At 30.9% G+C, this 19,994-nt stretch overlaps 1 protein-coding gene across 1 annotated transcript; it reads left to right on the top strand.

The window, feature by feature from the left end:
- The first annotated feature begins 1,817 nt into the window (after positions 1–1,817).
- LOC134687441 (L-threonine ammonia-lyase-like) lies at positions 1,818–18,375 on the top strand. Its single transcript, XM_063547749.1, has 13 exons — positions 1,818–2,034; positions 3,878–4,162; positions 5,682–5,752; positions 6,992–7,037; positions 7,767–7,952; positions 9,293–9,348; positions 9,819–9,981; positions 10,955–11,045; positions 11,542–11,617; positions 12,941–13,066; positions 14,232–14,399; positions 14,951–15,008; positions 16,220–18,375. Exons 1-13 carry the CDS (start codon positions 2,032–2,034, stop codon positions 16,322–16,324), a joined length of 1,434 nt encoding a protein of 477 aa, XP_063403819.1. The 5' UTR covers positions 1,818–2,031; the 3' UTR covers positions 16,325–18,375.
- Positions 18,376–19,994: the final 1,619 nt, after the last annotated feature.

The raw sequence follows: 19,994 nt of genomic DNA on the forward strand, positions 1-19,994 counted from the left end.
TTAGCCCTCCGTAGATATTGAAGATGACGTTTTTCTGAAAAATCCATCTAATACAATCTTTATATATACAGGGTCAATGATTTGGTTGAGTTTTATGGACATTAAAAGACCAGGGGGGTCTCAACCTCATTTTAGCGGTCTCGGGTAGGTTTTCGCTATATATTTTGAATATCCAACTGGCACTTTGGGCGCTCCGTAAACATAGAAGACCGGAAGTGTACCTAAAGTTCTTTTAGTCACGTTTGTATCTACCTATTGACTAAATGTCTGTTAAATATTAGAAAGATTGAGAGATCAGGGGGCTCTCACCATCACCCTGTGCCCTTTGTCCTAAAATTTTGACATTTTTTGACTGAAAAGTGACAATCTTAGCCCTCCGTAGATATTGAAGATGACGTTTTTCTGAAAAATCCATCTAATACAATCTTTATATATACAGGGTCAATGATTTGGTTGAGTTTTATGGACATTAAAAGACCAGGGGGGTCTCAACCTCATTTTAGCGGTCTCGGGTAGGTTTTCGCTATATATTTTGAATATCCAACTGGCACTTTGGGCGCTCCGTAAACATAGAAGACCGGAAGTGTACCTAAAGTTCTTTTAGTCACGTTTGTATCTACCTATTGACTAAATGTCTGTTAAATATTAGAAAGATTGAGAGATCAGGGGGCTCTCACCATCACCCTGTGCCCTTTGTCCTAAAATTTTGACATTTTTTGACTGAAATTTTGTTTTTTTGGCTTTCCATATATATTTCTATTTATAGTTATAAATATTTCTGGAGTTATTGGTTTTTCTTTTTGTCGTAAGAAATATTATACACAAAAGTACATCTTTGAAGTCGTTTTTTTTTACAAAACTCTATGATACATACAGACAAATAAGTCGCACGGAAAAGGGTTTATATTCAAGGACAACGAGAAATTACGACAGCTTGAAAAGGTCATTTTATGATTCCTACGTATCTAATCAGTCCTTTTTACTATGAAAATCATGCGTTTTATGATATCAAGTATTTAATTTTCTTATGATTTTTCACTTAATTTTGAATATCAAACTGGCTGCTAGCAGCCGGTTGGATATTGAATATCGAATAACGAATAACGAACCGGCTGCTAACTTCACATACATAATATATTTCAGTTTGAATTAAGAACAGTTATATAAGAAACATACATACTAGCAAGGAATTGTATATAATTCCTTGATACTAGCTAAGACTACTATAACACATGACTGGTTATGGTAGTCTAAGTAAGTGTGTTATAGTAGTCTCAGATACTAGAGAGATATATATATATATACTTTTCCCATGTCAAGTTAAATTTAAACTGATATCATGAAGTCTCAGATTTGAATCAGCTCAGCAAATAAGTAAAAATTAATGTCTTGATAATGTATTAGTTGCATGAATTAGTGACTAAATATCTTGAATTTGAATTTGAATAGACTATAAAAAAACAAAGTGCTGATTCAGGAATACTGTGAGTGATATTATAGATCATATTACTACCAGTTTGAACTGGTCAAAGCCAGGGGGCTTTTGAAATCAAAATACACTTCAAAAATAGTTTCCTGTTATTTTCCTACGGAGAATGAAATGCGAATTGTTTATTAGAAAAAAAGAGGAAAATGTGTTTATTTACTAAGTCTTGTTGACAAAACAACACGCATGGTAAAGAAGGCATTTAATTGGTCAATTTACACACACCTCCTAATCTATGTACGGGCAGCCAGTTTATCATAATTTTTCAATATTAAAAGTTCACATTGCTCTCTACATAAAAGCATAATATTCCTTCCTGAAAAAAATGTTTTGTTTTTTCATATTATTGTTAGCAAGGCTAGACTAAATATCAAATACAACTACGTTCTCGTCATCTCAGTATTTTATTTCTCGTTGGTAAATTGGTACACCATTAAAACAGCTGTGAACTGGTCAAGGTCACATTTCCACTATAAACTGACTTGAGAGAAGAATTAGCGGAAAAATAGAAAAAGAGTGTGAAACAAAAACGCGTGGCTGAGAAAATGGTAAGTTAAAAAAAAATAATCATGTTTGTAGAAGTTAATCTGTTTTAAACACACGTTACATTATATGCCAAGAAAAAAATTGCATCATTTAGGACAAATTCAAATAATTTTGCTGTAAAACCATGAAAACCAAATATGACCAAAAGACCGGAATTAAAAATATGCAGATATAGACGTATGTATATTTTTAAAACTACTTTAATTCATTCTTTATCATAAATACCATACTGAAAAAAATGATGGATCACAACTGAGAACAATATAACATTTGGAGAGAAGATCAGTCAGTTCACCTGACCTGTCCAATATTAAGGTCAACTTACAGTAAATTATGGGCTATATTTTTTGTCATAGATTAAGTGAAAATTACCATTTATCTTTGGCTTGTTGAATTTAATTTAACTGTTAATTTTAAAAAATGTATTTATTTCTTGAAGTTCCTGAAATATAATAACTGAATTGTTTTTAAAATATAGGCCATTATTTGTATAGAAAATACTTAAAATCAACCAAAAATGATTTAAACTTGTATTAAAGAAATCTCATGCTATACAAATCCTTGCTTTCATTCAAAGCAATTTATAGGGGTCTCATTGGGGGGTTCCGATCCAGGATCCTGCTTACTGTTTTGTCAGATTCCCGTAATCCGCTTACACTATGTTCGTAAGCAATTCTCATTTTTTTGTCATTTCCCGGGTCCCGTTAGACCTCATTTCCCGTTTTCATGACACAATTATTTGACTTTCACGTTTCACGCTTACAAAAAATCGGCAATCCCGCGTCACGCTTAGACCCCAATGAGACCCACTTTATAATCTCTATGGATCATTATAAAATGAGTTGGAAACACATAGTAATACACTTGCACACATCTGTATTCAAATGGTATTAAAGAATGTAAAAGCATTGACCAAGTACATTTTGTATGAATCGCAAAAGTGATTTATTCTAAAAATGTAAGCACGTTCAACGGTTTTTAACAACCCTTTGAAATTACTAAAGGAAGCATTGGCCAATACTTAAAACTATATTTTTTCGCTATGATCATGAAAGCACGATTTAATACTATCAAGTTTTTATTTCAGTATCTGTGCACTTTATTGTGGAAATGTGTGTCATCATGTATGTTACAATTAGTGCAATCATTTTGAAATGAAGAATGATGCGAGATTGCTGATAGCCAATCAAAATAATGTATAACAATAAAACACTCAGCTAATGTTATTATATGTATACTTACAAAATGTTTAAAAAAAGTGATGGAAGATTAATTCTATACATGTACATACATGTGTAAATTATTAATATAAAAGAAATGCAGATCATGTAAATACCCTAACCTTGCCGGTTAAACTTACATGTAATGCTCAAAAACTACAAGTCAGTGGTAAAAAAAAAACCTTTAAACCACACAGCCAGACTTTCCTACATATACATTTACTAAAAAACTATTTACAATTATTCTGACACAGCAACAGAGGGCTCATTACAAGCATATATAATATGTACAGTATATCCAGAGTAAAAAGACCTTCTTTACATATTCTAACACATCTTTTCATACTCTAGAATTAATAAGACACTTATGCAAATCCTATACATGACAAAAGGTTTACTGCTCCACACAATATGAAGCCTTTTTGAACTCATTCGATGCACTCACTAGACAAAAAGTTCCATTTGTCAACGTGACTCGCAGTTGATATTTTACCGTATCAATATGCAGACAACCTGAAAATAGATATGTATCATTGAAATATTTTTATTACTTCAAAGTTTTTAGGTAAAAAAATCAGCAAAATATAGTTTTTATATTCATTTATTTTATTGTACTGTTTATTAGAGCACAGGACAAAAGCGAACCTCTGGAGCAGTAAAATCACTGAATGGGGAAGGAAGTGGACAAGCAAAGGCACCAAAAGGATCCCCACCCATTAAAAAAGCAAGAGGTTCAAAGGTTGCAGAATCCCCTGTGATTGCAGAAATAAGCTCCAGTAGTAGTCCTGTAAAACCAGAAACATTGGTAGACATTTTTTGTGACCCAGAAAACCCTAAGAAAGTTCAGTTCCAAGATGTTAGTGCTGCAGCTTACAAAATTAAAACTGGAATTTTTCATACACCATGTTCTGTAAGTGATTATAGAAAATTGAGTAAGGAAATGGGGAATGTGTCAAAGCGACAACAACCCGACCATAGAGCAGACAACAGCCGAAGGCCACCAATGGGTCTTAAATGTAGAGAGAAACTCCCGCACCAGTAGGCTTCCTTCAGCTGGCCCCTTAAAAAATATGTATACAAGTACAATGATAATGGACGTCATACTAAACTATGAATTATACACAATAAACTAAAATTAAAAATCATTCAAGACTAACAAATGCTAGAGGCTCCTGACTTGGGACAGGCACAAAATTGTGAATACATCTAAACACTTATTAGATATGACAATGAGTGCCAATGAGACAACTCTCCATTCAAGTCACAATTTGTACACGTAAACAATTACAGATTAAAGAATGAACTTCAATTCAGAGCCTTGACTCACACCTAACAGCAGGCTATAAAGGGCTCCAAATTTTTAGTGTGAAACCATTCAAACAGGAAAAACAATGATCTTATCTATATAAAAAATGAGAAACACTGATGAACCACATCAACAAATGAAAACCACTGAACAGCAGGTTTCTGACTTACATTTATACATATATTTATTATGTGTGTATTCATAAAGGTTAAGAGATGTACAAAAGGATAAAGTTTTAAGATATAATAGGTTGGAAAAGAGCACATTTAGATGATAAAATTAAAATAAGTTCAATTGAAGTAAAATAGCAAATGAAAACAATGAAGAATGTTAACCCCAGAGTAATGTAAGATCCATGTAATCTCGAACAAGTGGAGGTGTTGAAATCTATTTAGGAATTTGCCTGTCATTTTGGCCAATACAATGTTTTGAAAAAGGCTCTTTATGTCCATCAGTCCTGATCAAATTGAGCCAAAAAGTAATGAGAAAAGTCGTGAAGTAAATACAAAGAAACTTCATGAAAAAAACAATACAAGTTCCCTGATTCTATGAACACAGTTTGATTTTGACAATTTGTTAGTAAAAGGACCCCAAGTTTTTTAAAAGTCATTTCAAAATGACCAAAATTGTTGGAAAAAAAATATGCAGCTCTGAGGAATTGGACTTCACAGAAAGTGGCTTCATATTGAAATCTTTGCAATACTAAGGAGATACCACTCTTGAGCATGGTTAAACTGCCAGATGGAAAAAGTCATTATTACTATAAATCGGACAACCATTGTGGTCTACGTCATTAATCAACTTCAAACCTTATGAAAACAAAATGAGTTATGGGGTATACATCAATGAGATAAGCACCTTGGAATACTTACTTTTAGGAACCAGGAAAGACATCTACAGGGTTTACTAAAGTATGAAATATTCCTGAGCCCTGTCCTATAAATGTTAAAAGAAAAAATATGAGTTTTTATTTGAGAAATACTAAAAGATGAGGTTGATGTAATTTTACATTCAACTACTGATGTTTAAGTTTTACAAGATAACTTTCATTTGATAAAGTTATATATAGTTAGATATATAGATTTTCTATTGTCTTTTATATGGCATTGTCTTTTTTCCACAGAAATCCAGACTGTCAAGTCAACTGGGAATGAACATCTATTTTAAAAAAGAATTCCTACAATTTACTGGAAGGTAAGCATTTGAATTTGTACTTTAAATGTGATATTAATTCATTAAATTTTATATGTTTGTCCATTTTAATAAAGTGACATGTTCTTACATGTACATGTAAGTCATAATATTATACCATTCTGAAAAATGTTACTTCTCCCAACTTGGACAAGACTCATTTATGACAATCTGCTGGCCTTTGACCAATTTCTAAAAATCATGTCCATATCCAAAAGACCCTAACAAAAATTTAACTCTGATTTAAATTAAAGATTTTGATTTTAGTCTTATATTTAGTAAAGATTAACACAGTGTGACTGTTTGCCAAGACAAAATTACATCAACATTTGTGATTACATAACATTTTGATTACTGGTATTATGATTTTCTTTATGATTGATTCAGATTCAAGATTTAATATTTTATGATAGTCTCACCACACAAACAATATAATAAGAATAGAACATGAAATTCTGTTTTGTCTACCTACACAAAAGTACATAATGCAGCAATCAATAGATTTTAAGGCGGTAGTTTCTAGTAACAAAAGTGGGTGGCTTGCTGCCCCTATACATTTGTACTGCATAGTTGAACCAAATAATAGCCACATTTGGAGCAGAGTGAGAATTAAAAATTTAGCCACCTAGTTTTAAGAGGCCTTGCATTGTTTAACTTTTAATGTGTTTTATGGTAAATTTCTATCAACTTTATGTGAAAAATGGAATAGGAAACCCCCACCATTAGACCTGTTTTTGTTTGGTTGGTGGTTTTGAATATACCTGCCTTAGTTCCTCCTTTGTTTCATTAGCAGGTGGTGGATCCTGTGTAACACATACATACATGTTGCATAAGATAGCATGTATTATTCTAATGATATTCGAACACTTGAAAATTTAAATGACTTTTAATAACCAAACATGTTTGAAAGACATAGACACAGAATATTATACCCTCAGATCTAAGAATTACATATTTTAATCCCGTTCCTAGCCCTTTTTAAGTTCTTATTCATTGATAACCCACAATATTGTAAATAGAGAAAATAAGTTTTTTTGCAATTATTATATCATGAAACAGGATCAAGGAGATTTTCTATTATATCTTTAATATCAATGTATTCATGTAATTATAAGGATTATTATGAAAAAGCATTGTTTGTAAATATTAGATTTTTAGAATTAAGTAATATATGTTATTTTTAGAAATTAGAAAATATTTATGACACAATATTATATCTCATACAATTTTTATATGTTACAGTTTCAAAGAAAGGGGTGCTAGATATGCTTTGTTATCTTTATCACCAGTAAGTGATTTATTATAAATAATCTACTTATATTACAATTAATCATCAAACAAGATAAAAATTAATTCTAATATTTCCATTGCTACCTTGCAATATGCAATATTTTTATAAACCATTTTTTATATGTTCAACTATGGCACTATGTAATTTTAAGACTGGAGGAAATTCTGAATGATATATAATTAAACCATAGAATTTTACAAGTTTAAAACACCGTTTTAATGATCCACCAAATTAACACACTTAACTAAAAAAAAAAGATGAAAATAATCAACTCAAATATTAAACAAAATATCTGAATATATTGCTCTTCATTTCATGGTTGTAGCATTAAATTTATATTATAACGATTATAAGAATTACATTCCTCTTGTTGTAATTTATAGTGCAATCATTTTTTGTATGATGTGCCTTTGTGATTACAAAAAGAAGCATTCAATTCAAATAGTTCCTTTATCAATTAAAGTCCAAAAATTGAATTAAATTCCATGTACAAACAGTGAAACTAAATAAAGTACACAAAATTAGGTATGGTGGGCTAATCTTTCATTTGTTTAATGTTTTATATACACAATTTCATATTAATCAATCTTGACAACATTAAGTAAGATTTCTTTCACATATATTTTTATACACATTCATAAAGGTTGTTCTTATAATTAGCATTATGTCTTATATTTTAACAATATGAAATATCTCGTAAACTTAAAAAAAATGTTATTTTTGCAGGAACAAAAGAAAATTGGTGTGATAGCAGCCAGTGCAGGGAACCATGCCTTAGCTTTATGTTACCATGGAGTTGACCTTGGTATCCCAGTAACAGTTGTCATGCCAAAAATAGCTCCATTGATGAAAGTTACAAATTGTAGAACCTATGGAGCGGAAGTCATTATACATGGCAAAAGTATATTTGAGGTATTACATGATATGACACAGATTTAATTTAGATTATTTGAATAGTGATGTTTAAAGTATTTGAAATTTGCAATGATGTTTTTGTCTTTATGTAAGTTTTTATTTACCAATCAGCTGATTTTTTATGCCCCTCTGTAGTTTAAACTTTGTCCATCTGTACATCTGTATGTTTGTCTCAAAGTTGGTTTCTGTTCTCCAACTTATATTTATTACTTCACAACACAGATCAAATTTGAAGTTTGGTGGTGTCACTATAACTGTTCATCTTTTACATAAGCTTTGGATTTCAAATATTTTGGCCACGAGCATCACTGAAGAGACATGTATTGTCAAATGCACATCTGGTGCAGGAAAATTGGTACCGTTAATTTTATTGTAGAGTTATGCCCCTTTACAATGGAAAAATTGCTGAATTTTTGTTTCTGTTCTCTTAGTTTAGTTTGCCACAATCACACAATGCTTATTACCATAAAACACAGATCAAGTTTGAATTTTGGTGGCATCACAATATCTGTTCTAGAGTTATGCACCTTATGAATGTAAAACTTGCTGAATTTTTGTTTCTGTTCTCTAACTGAAATTTTGCCTCATCCAAATGTTATAAAACTTGTACACAATGCTTATTACTACAAAACACAGATCAAGTTATAATTTGGGTAGCTTCACTTTTACTGTTCCTTGGTTATGTCTCTTTTTCAATTGATATGATATTCCATAATGAAAGTGGGGGCACATTCCCCATTTATTTTAATTAAAAACAAGAAAACTTGATATGTCAGGCCATTTTAATTCCTGCCTACCTTTTTCAAACATGTTATCCCTGATAAGAAGCATTCACCTCCAATTATATGAAATATTTACTTAAGATTTTTTTTTGAATACTTTTATAAGGGGAATAACTTGTTCCATCCTCATATTTAAAATGGACCCATCCAAACAGAAATTATTTTGCTCTTTTTTTTATTTTGTGAATTGTCTTTAAAACTAAAATAAAAGAAATTATATTTCGAAAATGATCTGAAGGACAAGATAAAAAAATATGTCACTACAGTCATTAAATCATCAGATTAACCTTATACAAACATTAAGTGTTCTAATTTGAGTTCTAAAAAAGTGTTTAGATATAAACAACTTTACAACTTATAAAACATCAAATTAAATGCATTATCTCCTATGATTAGATATAAGTTGCAATAGAATGTTTTCACTTTTAAAATGACTATTCATGTTCATTAAGTTACATTTCATTAAACCATGATTTTATTCTTTGTTAAGGTAAAGAAATCTCCAGACAGCTAAATAAAAAATATTAAGACTAATAAGAATTCTATTTTTTTCAGTCAAGAGAGTTTGCAATGAAGATGGGGAAAGAAAATGGAAAGATGTATATTAATGGGTAAGATTGAAACCAAAATAGGATTAAAATCCAAACAAATGTGTTCAATTGTAGACAATTTGAAAGATATACAGTGACAATGGAAATTCTATAAATCTGGTATTATTGAGATAGGAAAAGTCTGAACTGATATAAAAAAAAAAGATGTTCTGTTGGGAATCTGATATTTTTATCCAGGTAAAATAGTACAGGGTTTCAGGTATTGCATATTTAGATTTTCTAAGTTTATTGAACTTTTATTTACAGTCAGACCTGTATATAAATGTACATGTTAGGAGAATAGGAAGGTTCTAAAACTTGATTTTTACCTGTCAGTTTCTTAATTTATTTCAAATGTACTGAGGACTGTCACCAATCTAAATCGATGAGATTTATTTTCATTTTGAACTCTGAAGTTTTTTATTTTGTGTAATGAATATTTTACTCAACCTGTTGTATAATTAATATAAAACATTAACCATTTATTGTAGGTATGACCACCCACATATTATAGCAGGACAGGGAACTATGGGATTGGAGATATTAGAACAAGTACCAGATTTAGATGCCTGTATTATACCTGTTGGAGGCGGTGGGTTGCTGGCAGGGACAGCTTTAGCCATAAAAAATCTAAAACCAAGTGTCCAAGTCATTGTAAGTAAATCAATGTAGATATCATTTCTGTTTAGACCTGCAGAATGTCTGTGCTATTCATATGATGTTTGTGCTTCAATTCATATGCCATTTTTGCTTTTTAAAAATATACATTAGCGCGTTAACAATATTTTCTTTATTATTAAAAGTTAAATAGCCATGCCATAGCACATTCATGTTTAAAGCTAATTTTATAGCACATTCATAAAGTTATATATGCCTAAAAGTAAACATTATGAAGACATTTAAGACAGGCATAGTTATTATAGGTTTACACTTGATATCAGAAGCACAAACAATGAACAGTTTTGTTCTTGTAATCTGTCATGACTGGTATTTCTCCCTCATTTCAAAAAAGACGTTGTAATTACGACAAAATTAAAAGCAACTATTGTGCCATGATAAAAATTAATAGTATCATATATCATATACATTTCCCCTGTACCTGTCTCTATAACTTTATACTCATATGTTTAAGCGTGAACATAGAGATACATGTAATGTTTCCAGGTTTAAGACTGTGGCAACGTGAACTAGCTTACGAAAATACAAGTTAAATTTATTTGCTGTAAGCAACTCATCAAAATTACAGGTTGAGGAGTAAAGGTAAAAAGTGCAAATGTCCATAGTGTTTGGCATGCAAATGTCCTATCATGTTACAGTTAAAAAAAAGGTCAAACGTCCTGTGCCCCTGTTTAGACTGCAGTAAGAGATTAAAAAAAGGTTCAAGTAAAGGTCAGATTAATTTTTACTCTATAATACTTTGATACTGGTATTATCTGAATGAGATAAAAAAAATCAATATTAAATTAGACAAGAACATAATTATGTTTTTTTAAAAGTCATATTTTTAATTATAGTGTTGAAAAACTTTAACAAATAAAAATATTCTTGTATTAATTTTTCTCTAAACAGAATATTTCTAGATTGTATATTGTAACTTCAAGTTTAAAGAAGGAACATTTATTTTCAGGGAGTAGAGTCTGAGAATTGTCCCAGTTTTTCTGCCTCACTGAAAGCCAAGAAGGCTGTATATACAGAGTCCCTATCCACTTTAGCTGATGGTAAGAACTGTTCTGTCACAAGTCATCTCAATGACATCTGTGGGCAGTGGGAACTGGGAACATAGTGCTTAAGAGATGCTATGAAATAGCAATGCATCTTTAGACTATCCTTCAAATTTAAAAAGAATAAAAAAAATAGAAATAGAAATTTAACAATGATGAAATCTTGTGTTTGAGTTTGAAGTGTCTAAATGTCAGCACTATTCTAGGGAAAATGTAGGGGTGAAAAGAACCTTTTATTTTTAGATCTACCACCCATTCAATTTTTGAAACAAATCAATGTAGTTGTTTTGTAAAAAGCTGTTTTGTTTTGTAAGAGCCTGATTACCAATGCATTGTTATATAAAGTTCCTTCCAATCACCATTAAACAAATCATTGAACCATCCTTAACAATGTCTGTTGTCGTTTTTAAAGATGAATAAATGAATAACCAGAAAATATCAAGTGTGTTTAAGTGTACGGTAACTTATTTGAATGTTTGATTTACTTATTTAGGTCTTGCTGTGCCACTAGTTGGAGTGAATGCATTAGAAACAGCTAAAGATTATACTGATAAAATGGTTGTAGTCAAGTAAGTCACTTTTCTAAATCTGTATCAAATATGCAAAGTATACAGAATATTTAAAACTATTTGATATCACTAAAAGTAACAACACATTGATCATTTCTGTTGTCATGCAAAGTCACACTTCATTTATCTTCTAAATTATATATACTTTACTATATCCTGTAGGTTAAAATCTGATTTACTTTTTGCATTTCACAACACTAATTTTTATAACATTGCACTAGGTACATTCCTATAGCAACATGCATATGCTTTCTTGTAGCATTGCATTTGATACATTCATAAAGTAATTGAATAGTTAAGTTGATCTTATAGGATAACTTAAGTTGTATGTTCTTGTCTTGAATCACAAAATAAACTCATCATAGATACCAGGACTAAATTTAGTATGTACGCCAGACGCGCGTTTTGTCTTCAAAAGACTCATCAGTGACTCTCGAATCCAAAAAAGTTAAAAAGGCCAAACAAAGTACGAAGTTGAAGAGCATTTAGGACCAAAATTCCTAATAGTTTTGCCAAATACAAATGGGATATTAAACAAAAATTGAGATCTATTCTATTTTGTTGCTGTTTAATATATACTTTTGATCAGGATTTATCAGCAATAAAAAGTTTCAATATGACCTGCAGTTGAATTGTTTATTCTTCGCTCGTCATTTGTGTAGATACTGATCAAATATTAGTTCAAGAACTAATTTCCTTTGGGTCTTCAAATCTATTTACATGTCAAACATTATAAATTGTGCATTGTTGTGTAATAGGGAAAAAAGCAAGTGATTCAGACAGAAAATTTGGTAAAATAAATTTTCAAAATTTTATTGCATTTAAGCATGTATGTAATCCAAGTAAAAGTAGGTTAGAGTAAAATAGATTGTGCACTGTACGTCCAAATTTATACCTGAAAAGATTTTTTGTTCAGTGGTTGTTTGTATGTCTATTTTTATGGAGGAAGTTTTTTTTATGATTGATATGGTCTATTGTTCTATTTCATATTGTTGATTCTTAGCTTAATCTTTTATGTTTTATTGAGTTGACTTACAATTTATAATGAATACCATCTGTTTTTAGGGAAGAGTCTAAAGCCTTAGCTACTAATATTTATAACTGACAATTTATGCCATCTATTTTCAGGAAAGATTCTATAGCCCTAACTATACTTAGGCTTATATTTGACAATAAATGCTATCTGTTTGTAGGAAAGAGTCTATAGCCCTAGCCATAATTAGGCTTATTTTTGACAATAAATGTTATCTGTTTGTAGGAAAGAGTCTATAGCCTTAGCCATACTTAGGCTTATATTTGACAATAAATGTTATCTGTTTGTAGGGAAGAGTCTATAGCCTTAGCCATACTTAGACTTATAGAAGTAGAGAAGTCAGTTATAGAAGGAGCTGGTGCCGTAGGATTAGCTGCTGTTATAGAGGGATTATTACCAGAACTCAAAAATAAAAAGTAAGTAAAAAGTAAAACTACAGAAATACTGAACTTCAAGGAATATACAAAATGGAAAGTCATCATCAAATGGCAAAATCAAAAGCTCAATTACAACAAAGGAATGGATAACGACTGTCATATTTCTGACTTGGTACAGGCATTTTCTCATATAGAAAATGATGGATTGAACCTGGTTTTATTACTAGCTAAACCTCCCTTTTTATGACAGTAGCATACAATTCCATTATAATGACAATGATGTGTGAACAAAATAAACAGACTAAAATGTCAGAAATAGGGGTACAGTAGTCAACATTGTGTAATAATTTTTATCACTATAAAAATAATCAAATATGTAACAAGGAAGCACAAAAAGACATGTATCAATTTAACAACCTCATTTATTGCTTTTTAAATACAAATTTTAAGTACTGGGAGTGAGACAGATATAACTATAAAACCCCTTCCTCCCCCTCGTCTCCAAAAAGAAAAATACTGCAAAAAAACTATAAAAAAAAAATCAGTTTTTTATGATACATCCACTAACTGTAAGAAGTTCCTTTAGTTAATTATATAAAAAAAAAATGATGCACAGCTCTAGACTTTTGTTGGTACTTCAACTAAAAACTTTAGAAAGTATTCAATTAATATAAGTACTTAAAAAATTATGTAATGATTAATAACAAGTACACCGAGCATATGCCTCTTACTATTATGTTGTAGTCCAGTTCGGTTGCACCACTACACTTATAGTAATATTTGTTTCAAAATTCGAATATTTAATCAAGTACAGAAAACGCAAACACCAGCTAAAATTTAACATTTGAATTGGATCAAAGTACAAAGTATGATTTGATTAACAGAAAACATAACACAAATGTTACCTCATGTAATTCAGAGTTGTCTCCCCATGATTAGCTTCTGGTTTGCTCCTCTTGAATCAGGCTGTCCTTGAAAACTGCTCATAATAGTACATATGCATTGTAAAACCATGAAAGATAATGCTTTCTGACATGCTGTGACAAACAAAACCAACAAAACATGTTTACAATATACATGATAAAATTGGTAGATTGGTAGATTGATGGTAGGATGTTTGGCCTAAAATGAAATTGTATATTTTTTTCAATTATATCTCTGTAAAATACAACATGCTCTTTCAAATGAATCTGTTTAATTTTAGAGTTGTAATAGCACTATGTGGAGGTAATATAGATACAACAATTTTAGGTCGTGCCATAGAGAGAGGTTTAGCAGTAGATGGTAGATTAGTGCGATTTGTTGTAACAGTCAGTGACAGACCTGGAGGCATAGCTGAACTTGCCAAGTTACTATCTCATAATGGTGCTAGGTATGTATTAATGGGTAAAATAGTGTGCCATATGGTATGGGATAACTGTCATTTTGGTATTATAAACATGCTACATTTGAGAGAAAGTTTAGTTACTCATGTTGAAAAATCAGTATGTAGTAATTCCTAGTTGATGAATTCAGAAATTACTAAAATCTAACTAAATAAGGTTCCAATTCCCTCAGTTTATTGTAACTTTAAGTATACATTATATTTAACTAGAAAAGGGTTATATTTTGATTAAGATTACACTGTTAAGTACATGTATTTAATAATTAAATATTCAAATAAGAGAAAGCTTGAAATGCATCTGATTTTAGAGCCCAATTAGTCCAATATTGTATCTTCTCCTTTGTATATTGATGTATATCATTTAAATGAAAAAGCAGTTTTTCAAGCTGTAAGCTGTTCATTAATAAAAGATGTTTTTTAAGATGATCAAAAACAGGTGTTTGTCAGGTAGTGAATTGAAGGTAATCTCTATACCATTGCTAAATTTAATTAATTGTTTGATTTAGTGCTGATTTATTTATGTTTTTTTGTTTTTACAGCATCAAGGATATGTTTCATGAAAGGGCTTGGTTGAAATCTGATGTATTCTCTGTGCAGGTAATAATAATTCATTTCCCTCATTTTGCAACATAGTACAAGGTACCTTGGCCACTCCTTGAAGGAACTGTTTAAAAGTGGTTGTCATATTTATTGTGAAAATACAATGGATAATGTAAATATGTTAGTATCAGGCTACAGTTGTGTACAGATTGGATCAGTGAATTGTGTTAAATGTATATTTATCTATACTATTAAACGAGAAGACCTCATTTTGGGTGTCGTTCTCCTCCTTCCTTAATAAATTAATCATCATGCCTCTGTGTCCTATAGGTGACATGTATAGTCGCATTTGTCATCCATTCTTATGATAACTCAGTTTGGGTTATTTTGGGATAAAAACAAAAAAGAATGCGTCTGGATATTTTCCCGTCATTGGACAAAACTTTAAGTCAGATTAGACTTCCAGTTTGTGTTTTTCTGTACTTTGAACAATCAAAAACTATGAATAAAGTATATAAATTTGCTTTCTGCTATCATTTTGAGTTCAAGCATGTATCATACTTGATTAACGTGTTTCAGTTTGGGTTATTTTGGGAGGAAAACGAAAATGGATAATATTTGCTATTTACTATTAATTAGTTTACAGTGGTGGATCCAAAACATGTATAAGGGAGGGAGCGCTGACAAACCTAAAAAAAAAAGGGGGTGCGTTCCTCTCATACTTCAGTGATGCCCCGTTCATAATCAACAATTTTTTTCAAAGAAATTGAGGAGGGGCATGGCCCCCAGGCCCTCTGGGATCCGCCTATGGTTTACTATCAACGGCGATCACTGCGGATATATTTCTGAATACTTACATACATTTACTATGAATAACTGTATATGTTATAATTTACTATAAATTCCAAGGGTTATGGGGGGGGGGGGGTTCTCTTTTCTATTCATGGCGTTCACTGATGTGTATATAAGTACCTTTGGCTTATGATACCTCTCCTGAAATTCTCTGTATAGTAATTAAAGTATATATATGCATGTTTATAGTGTACAGAAAAGCAGAAGGTATTAAAATCGGTATTTTGAAAACACGATGGGGGGGGGGGGGGGGCAAAACATGTGCCCAGTCCCTAAGTACAAATAGAGTCCCTTAATTCATTTGATCATATTTTCATGCTTTGTTGACTTTCAAAACTAAATGTCACTAAATGTAAATGAGTCACACTAGATGATTTCCAGGGAACATTTACCATCACAACTGATCTGTTTTTCAGGTTAAAGTTGTAGCTGAAACCAGGGACCAAGAACATGCAGATGAAATACACGCAATACTAAAAGCTAATTACAAGCAGGTGGCCTGGGGTCCAAGATATTTTTAGATTTTGTTAGTTATAAGTGTGAGTCAGGGATATTAAATGACTATTTATTTCTTTGTTATCATGCTTTTTAATGAATTGTTATATGATGTTTTATTTTTTGGAATTTTAGAATCCTTGAATACCAAAGATGAAATATGAGTTTATATTTTACATGTGTATTGTTCATTTGATATTAAGGTGCCCACTACTCATTTATGACCAGAAACTTTGTAGCTGGCTTTACTTAAGGTTGTGTGTTTTTGATTGATTTTTAAAGACATTTTATGACCAGTTAAAAGATTTGTCATTTATAATTATTTATAGATGTTATATTCTGTTATTTGCCATAATTATTCATTAGCCTTAACTATTATAGTTCTAAAATAGTTTTTTTCCACCATTTATGCTGCATTTAGTATAAAAATAAGCAGACACGTGTGATTGCCATAAAGAATCCAGCATTGCTGTTTCATCATGGTCAATACTTCACAGCACATCATTACAGATTTGCAAGCTTAGTAGTCTACCAGTCAAGTAATAGTAGTTACAAAGTGTTATTCTATTTCTTTTGGTAGTTTATAATCTCCCTTTTTTCAAATATTTACTGAAATTATCAGTGACAGATCAATCTCGAGGATCCTTTGTTGAACTGACATTAATATATGATTGATCATGTAGAATTAATTTGACACCTTTTGAAGGTTGGATCTGTATCAGATATTTGTTTTGGTTATAAAATGCAGTATTTTTTTCTAAAGCTAAAAAACTTGATGAATACCTCTACTTGATTTCTGATAAAATTACATGGAAAGCTTGGAATGTACTTAATTTTTTATTTTATGTAGAAATGTACACCAATTATCATTGCCTAAATTGGGCTATCAAGTGTATGAATCTTTAGTCCAAAGTTTGCCAAACAGTGACATAGGAATCTCTGAAATGTAAGACGCAAAATGAAAATTCTGTAACGGTAATTACATTTTGGAAAAATTAGATATATTGAAACCAAGGAACCAACTTCATCTTGATTTAGATTAATGTCCCAAGATATGCCTATCCTTGCAGAGTATTCAGACACCATGCTTAATCCAACATTTTTTCTGGTCCCCAAGTGTGTCAGATAAGGCAGATTACACTGTATAATTTGATGTTGTTAAAATTTGATGTTAGACAACATTCTTGCAGCACCCCAGCATAAAGTGCCAGTATTTACTAGTGTTGAACAAATATTTGAATGTCTCAGCTACCACAATATGTACATTGTATATACATATATATTTAATTGTGAGATTTACATATGTATTTCAATCATTTTGCTATACGATTTTTATTTATGAATCTCTAGTTTATTATGGACCACAAGTATGTTATCTATTGTTTTATTTTATTCTATTTCTTTTTTAATGGTTAATTGAATTTTTGCAGTTATTAAAACTATTCACATTTGTGAAAACACATTTACTTCTACAGAGATTTTTTTGATATAGGTAAGAAATAACATCAGAAAAGAAAATCTTCATGATATAACAAATAGTCATTGACACATTGCATTGTATATTTCTAAATCATAAAATCATGAAATTGATTTGTATCTGAAATCAATACTCACTTTGTGCATGCATAGTTTTTAATAACAACTGAGTGAACAGTAGAAGGCATCGAAACTGTATGTTTATATAAATATGGATAGACAATACCAAGGAGAAATTCAAAACGCATCAGTTAAAAACTGACAACTCCATGGCAAAAAACAAAAAAAGACGACCAAATCTACAAAAATCCAAAAGTCTTAAGCATGTAGCAACTGTAAATATCACTTGCTTTTGAAGTAGATAATTCAGATTTGTGCATGAATATTTTCATTTACATCTACCCATAATTGTTTTATTTTAAGTGATAGAGTGCTTTCTCCACATTTTTTGTAATTTGATTAAGAATTTGGCGTTTTGGTAGCAAGATTTGATATTATGTTAACACTGTAACAGTTGTTAGACAGTATTTTAGTTGTTATTTGTTAAATTGTTTCTTTTTATCAGGAAACTATTAATTTCAATACACCAAATTTGTAATAATGTGTTTTTTATATTTTTTTGCCATCTTTTGAGATTTGTTCAAGTGCAAAACTAGTTGCTGAACTGCTCTAAGGTAATTATAAAATTTTGGACAATTTGCAGTCCAAAAACCCTTGAAGCTGACAGAGGAAAAAGATATGCTCATATTAAAAGAAAATAATGAAATATTAATAAGGGCCCCGTCTTCAGGCGGGTCGCCCTATAGTGATCAGTCTGTCCGTCCGTCCATAACACTTTAACTTTGTTTCCGCTCCATATCTAGAGAACCATTATGATTTCATACTTTATACTTTACATGTTTATTAACCACCACCAGAGGGTGTGTCATGATGTATGTACAACTTCCTAGGTCAAAGGTCAAGGTAAAAAACTTTGGTTTCAGTTGACAACCCCATGTCCTGTGGTGAAGATCGTGTCCGCTCTATATCTTGAGAACCGTTATGATTTCAAAGTTTATACTTGACATACATTTTAACCAACACCAGAGGGTGTGTCATGATGTATGTACAACTTCCTAGGTCAAAGGTCAAGGTCAAAAAAACTTTGGTTTCAGTTGACAACCCTGTGTCCTGTGGTGAAGATCGTGTTTGCTCCATATCTTGAAAAACCGTTATGATTTCAACAATGAGTTCACATCATGCAGTCATATCACTATTATACTATGAAAGTAAGTTGAGAATATTTATCAGTTTTAACTTAAATCTTAGAATAAAATCACACATGAGACTATGTAATAACTTCAAATAATGCTTCATATCAGATTATCCATACAACTCATTTACCCCACGTTATTGACAGAGGGGCCCACAGAGATGGCTCCCATCTCAATGGTATCTAGTTTAATTTACAAATATGTAGATCAATTAAGTTCCTATATAGTCTTGAACTACAGTCAGACTTTTCTGACTTCTACTAAATGTCTTTAAAGATTTTCTACTTCACTACTAGATGGAATTTTGAAATCCTTTTTACTCATTTAAGCTTACATTATTTTTGGCATGATCCAATTCAAGCCAAAGCACTGTGAAATAAACCAGAACATATATACTAAAAATTGTGCAATAAAAGTAATGTCCTTGCAAAGATATTACAAGACAATCCCCTTTTGAGGTATTAGATATTTAAATAAAAATCTCTGCTCTGGCCTAGCATGTTTCGACTGCAGAGGTTGAACCCTAGCTGAACAGTAGAGACAAGAATGGACACCACATTCAAGCTGGATACAGCTCTGAATTTGTATTGTGATTAAATATTCGACACATCATAGGTAACTGACACAGAATGTGATCATAGAACTGAAAAATTTGAAATTGAACATTTACATACTACAGTATTTCGATCCAATATCCAAAATTAGAATTCATGGTTAGATTCAGCATAACCAAGTTTGTATATTATTATTATTTCATAATCATGTAATTATTGACACTAGGATAAACCCAACTTCTATATATGTTCCTTGTGTAAATCATTGTACATATTCATGATAGGGCATTAATGTTTTGTCAGCATGAAAAAAAAAAATGAAAAAAACTGACATTGATCAAAGGAAAGTAAGAAACATCAGGACTTTGCACTTATGTTAAGAGGTTTGATGGTAGTAATGAAATGATGGTTAC

The sequence above is a fragment of the Mytilus trossulus genome, chromosome 1 (assembly GCF_036588685.1).
Source record: "Mytilus trossulus isolate FHL-02 chromosome 1, PNRI_Mtr1.1.1.hap1, whole genome shotgun sequence".
Classification (NCBI taxonomy): domain Eukaryota; kingdom Metazoa; phylum Mollusca; class Bivalvia; order Mytilida; family Mytilidae; genus Mytilus; species Mytilus trossulus.

Coding starts and splice junctions, on each gene's coding strand:
- LOC134687441 (XM_063547749.1), top strand. Junction 4,163..5,681: donor TTTTTCATACACCATGTTCT/GTAAGTGATTAT, acceptor TTTTTTCCACAG/AAATCCAGACTGTCAAGTCA. Junction 7,038..7,766: donor CTTTGTTATCTTTATCACCA/GTAAGTGATTTA, acceptor TTATTTTTGCAG/GAACAAAAGAAAATTGGTGT.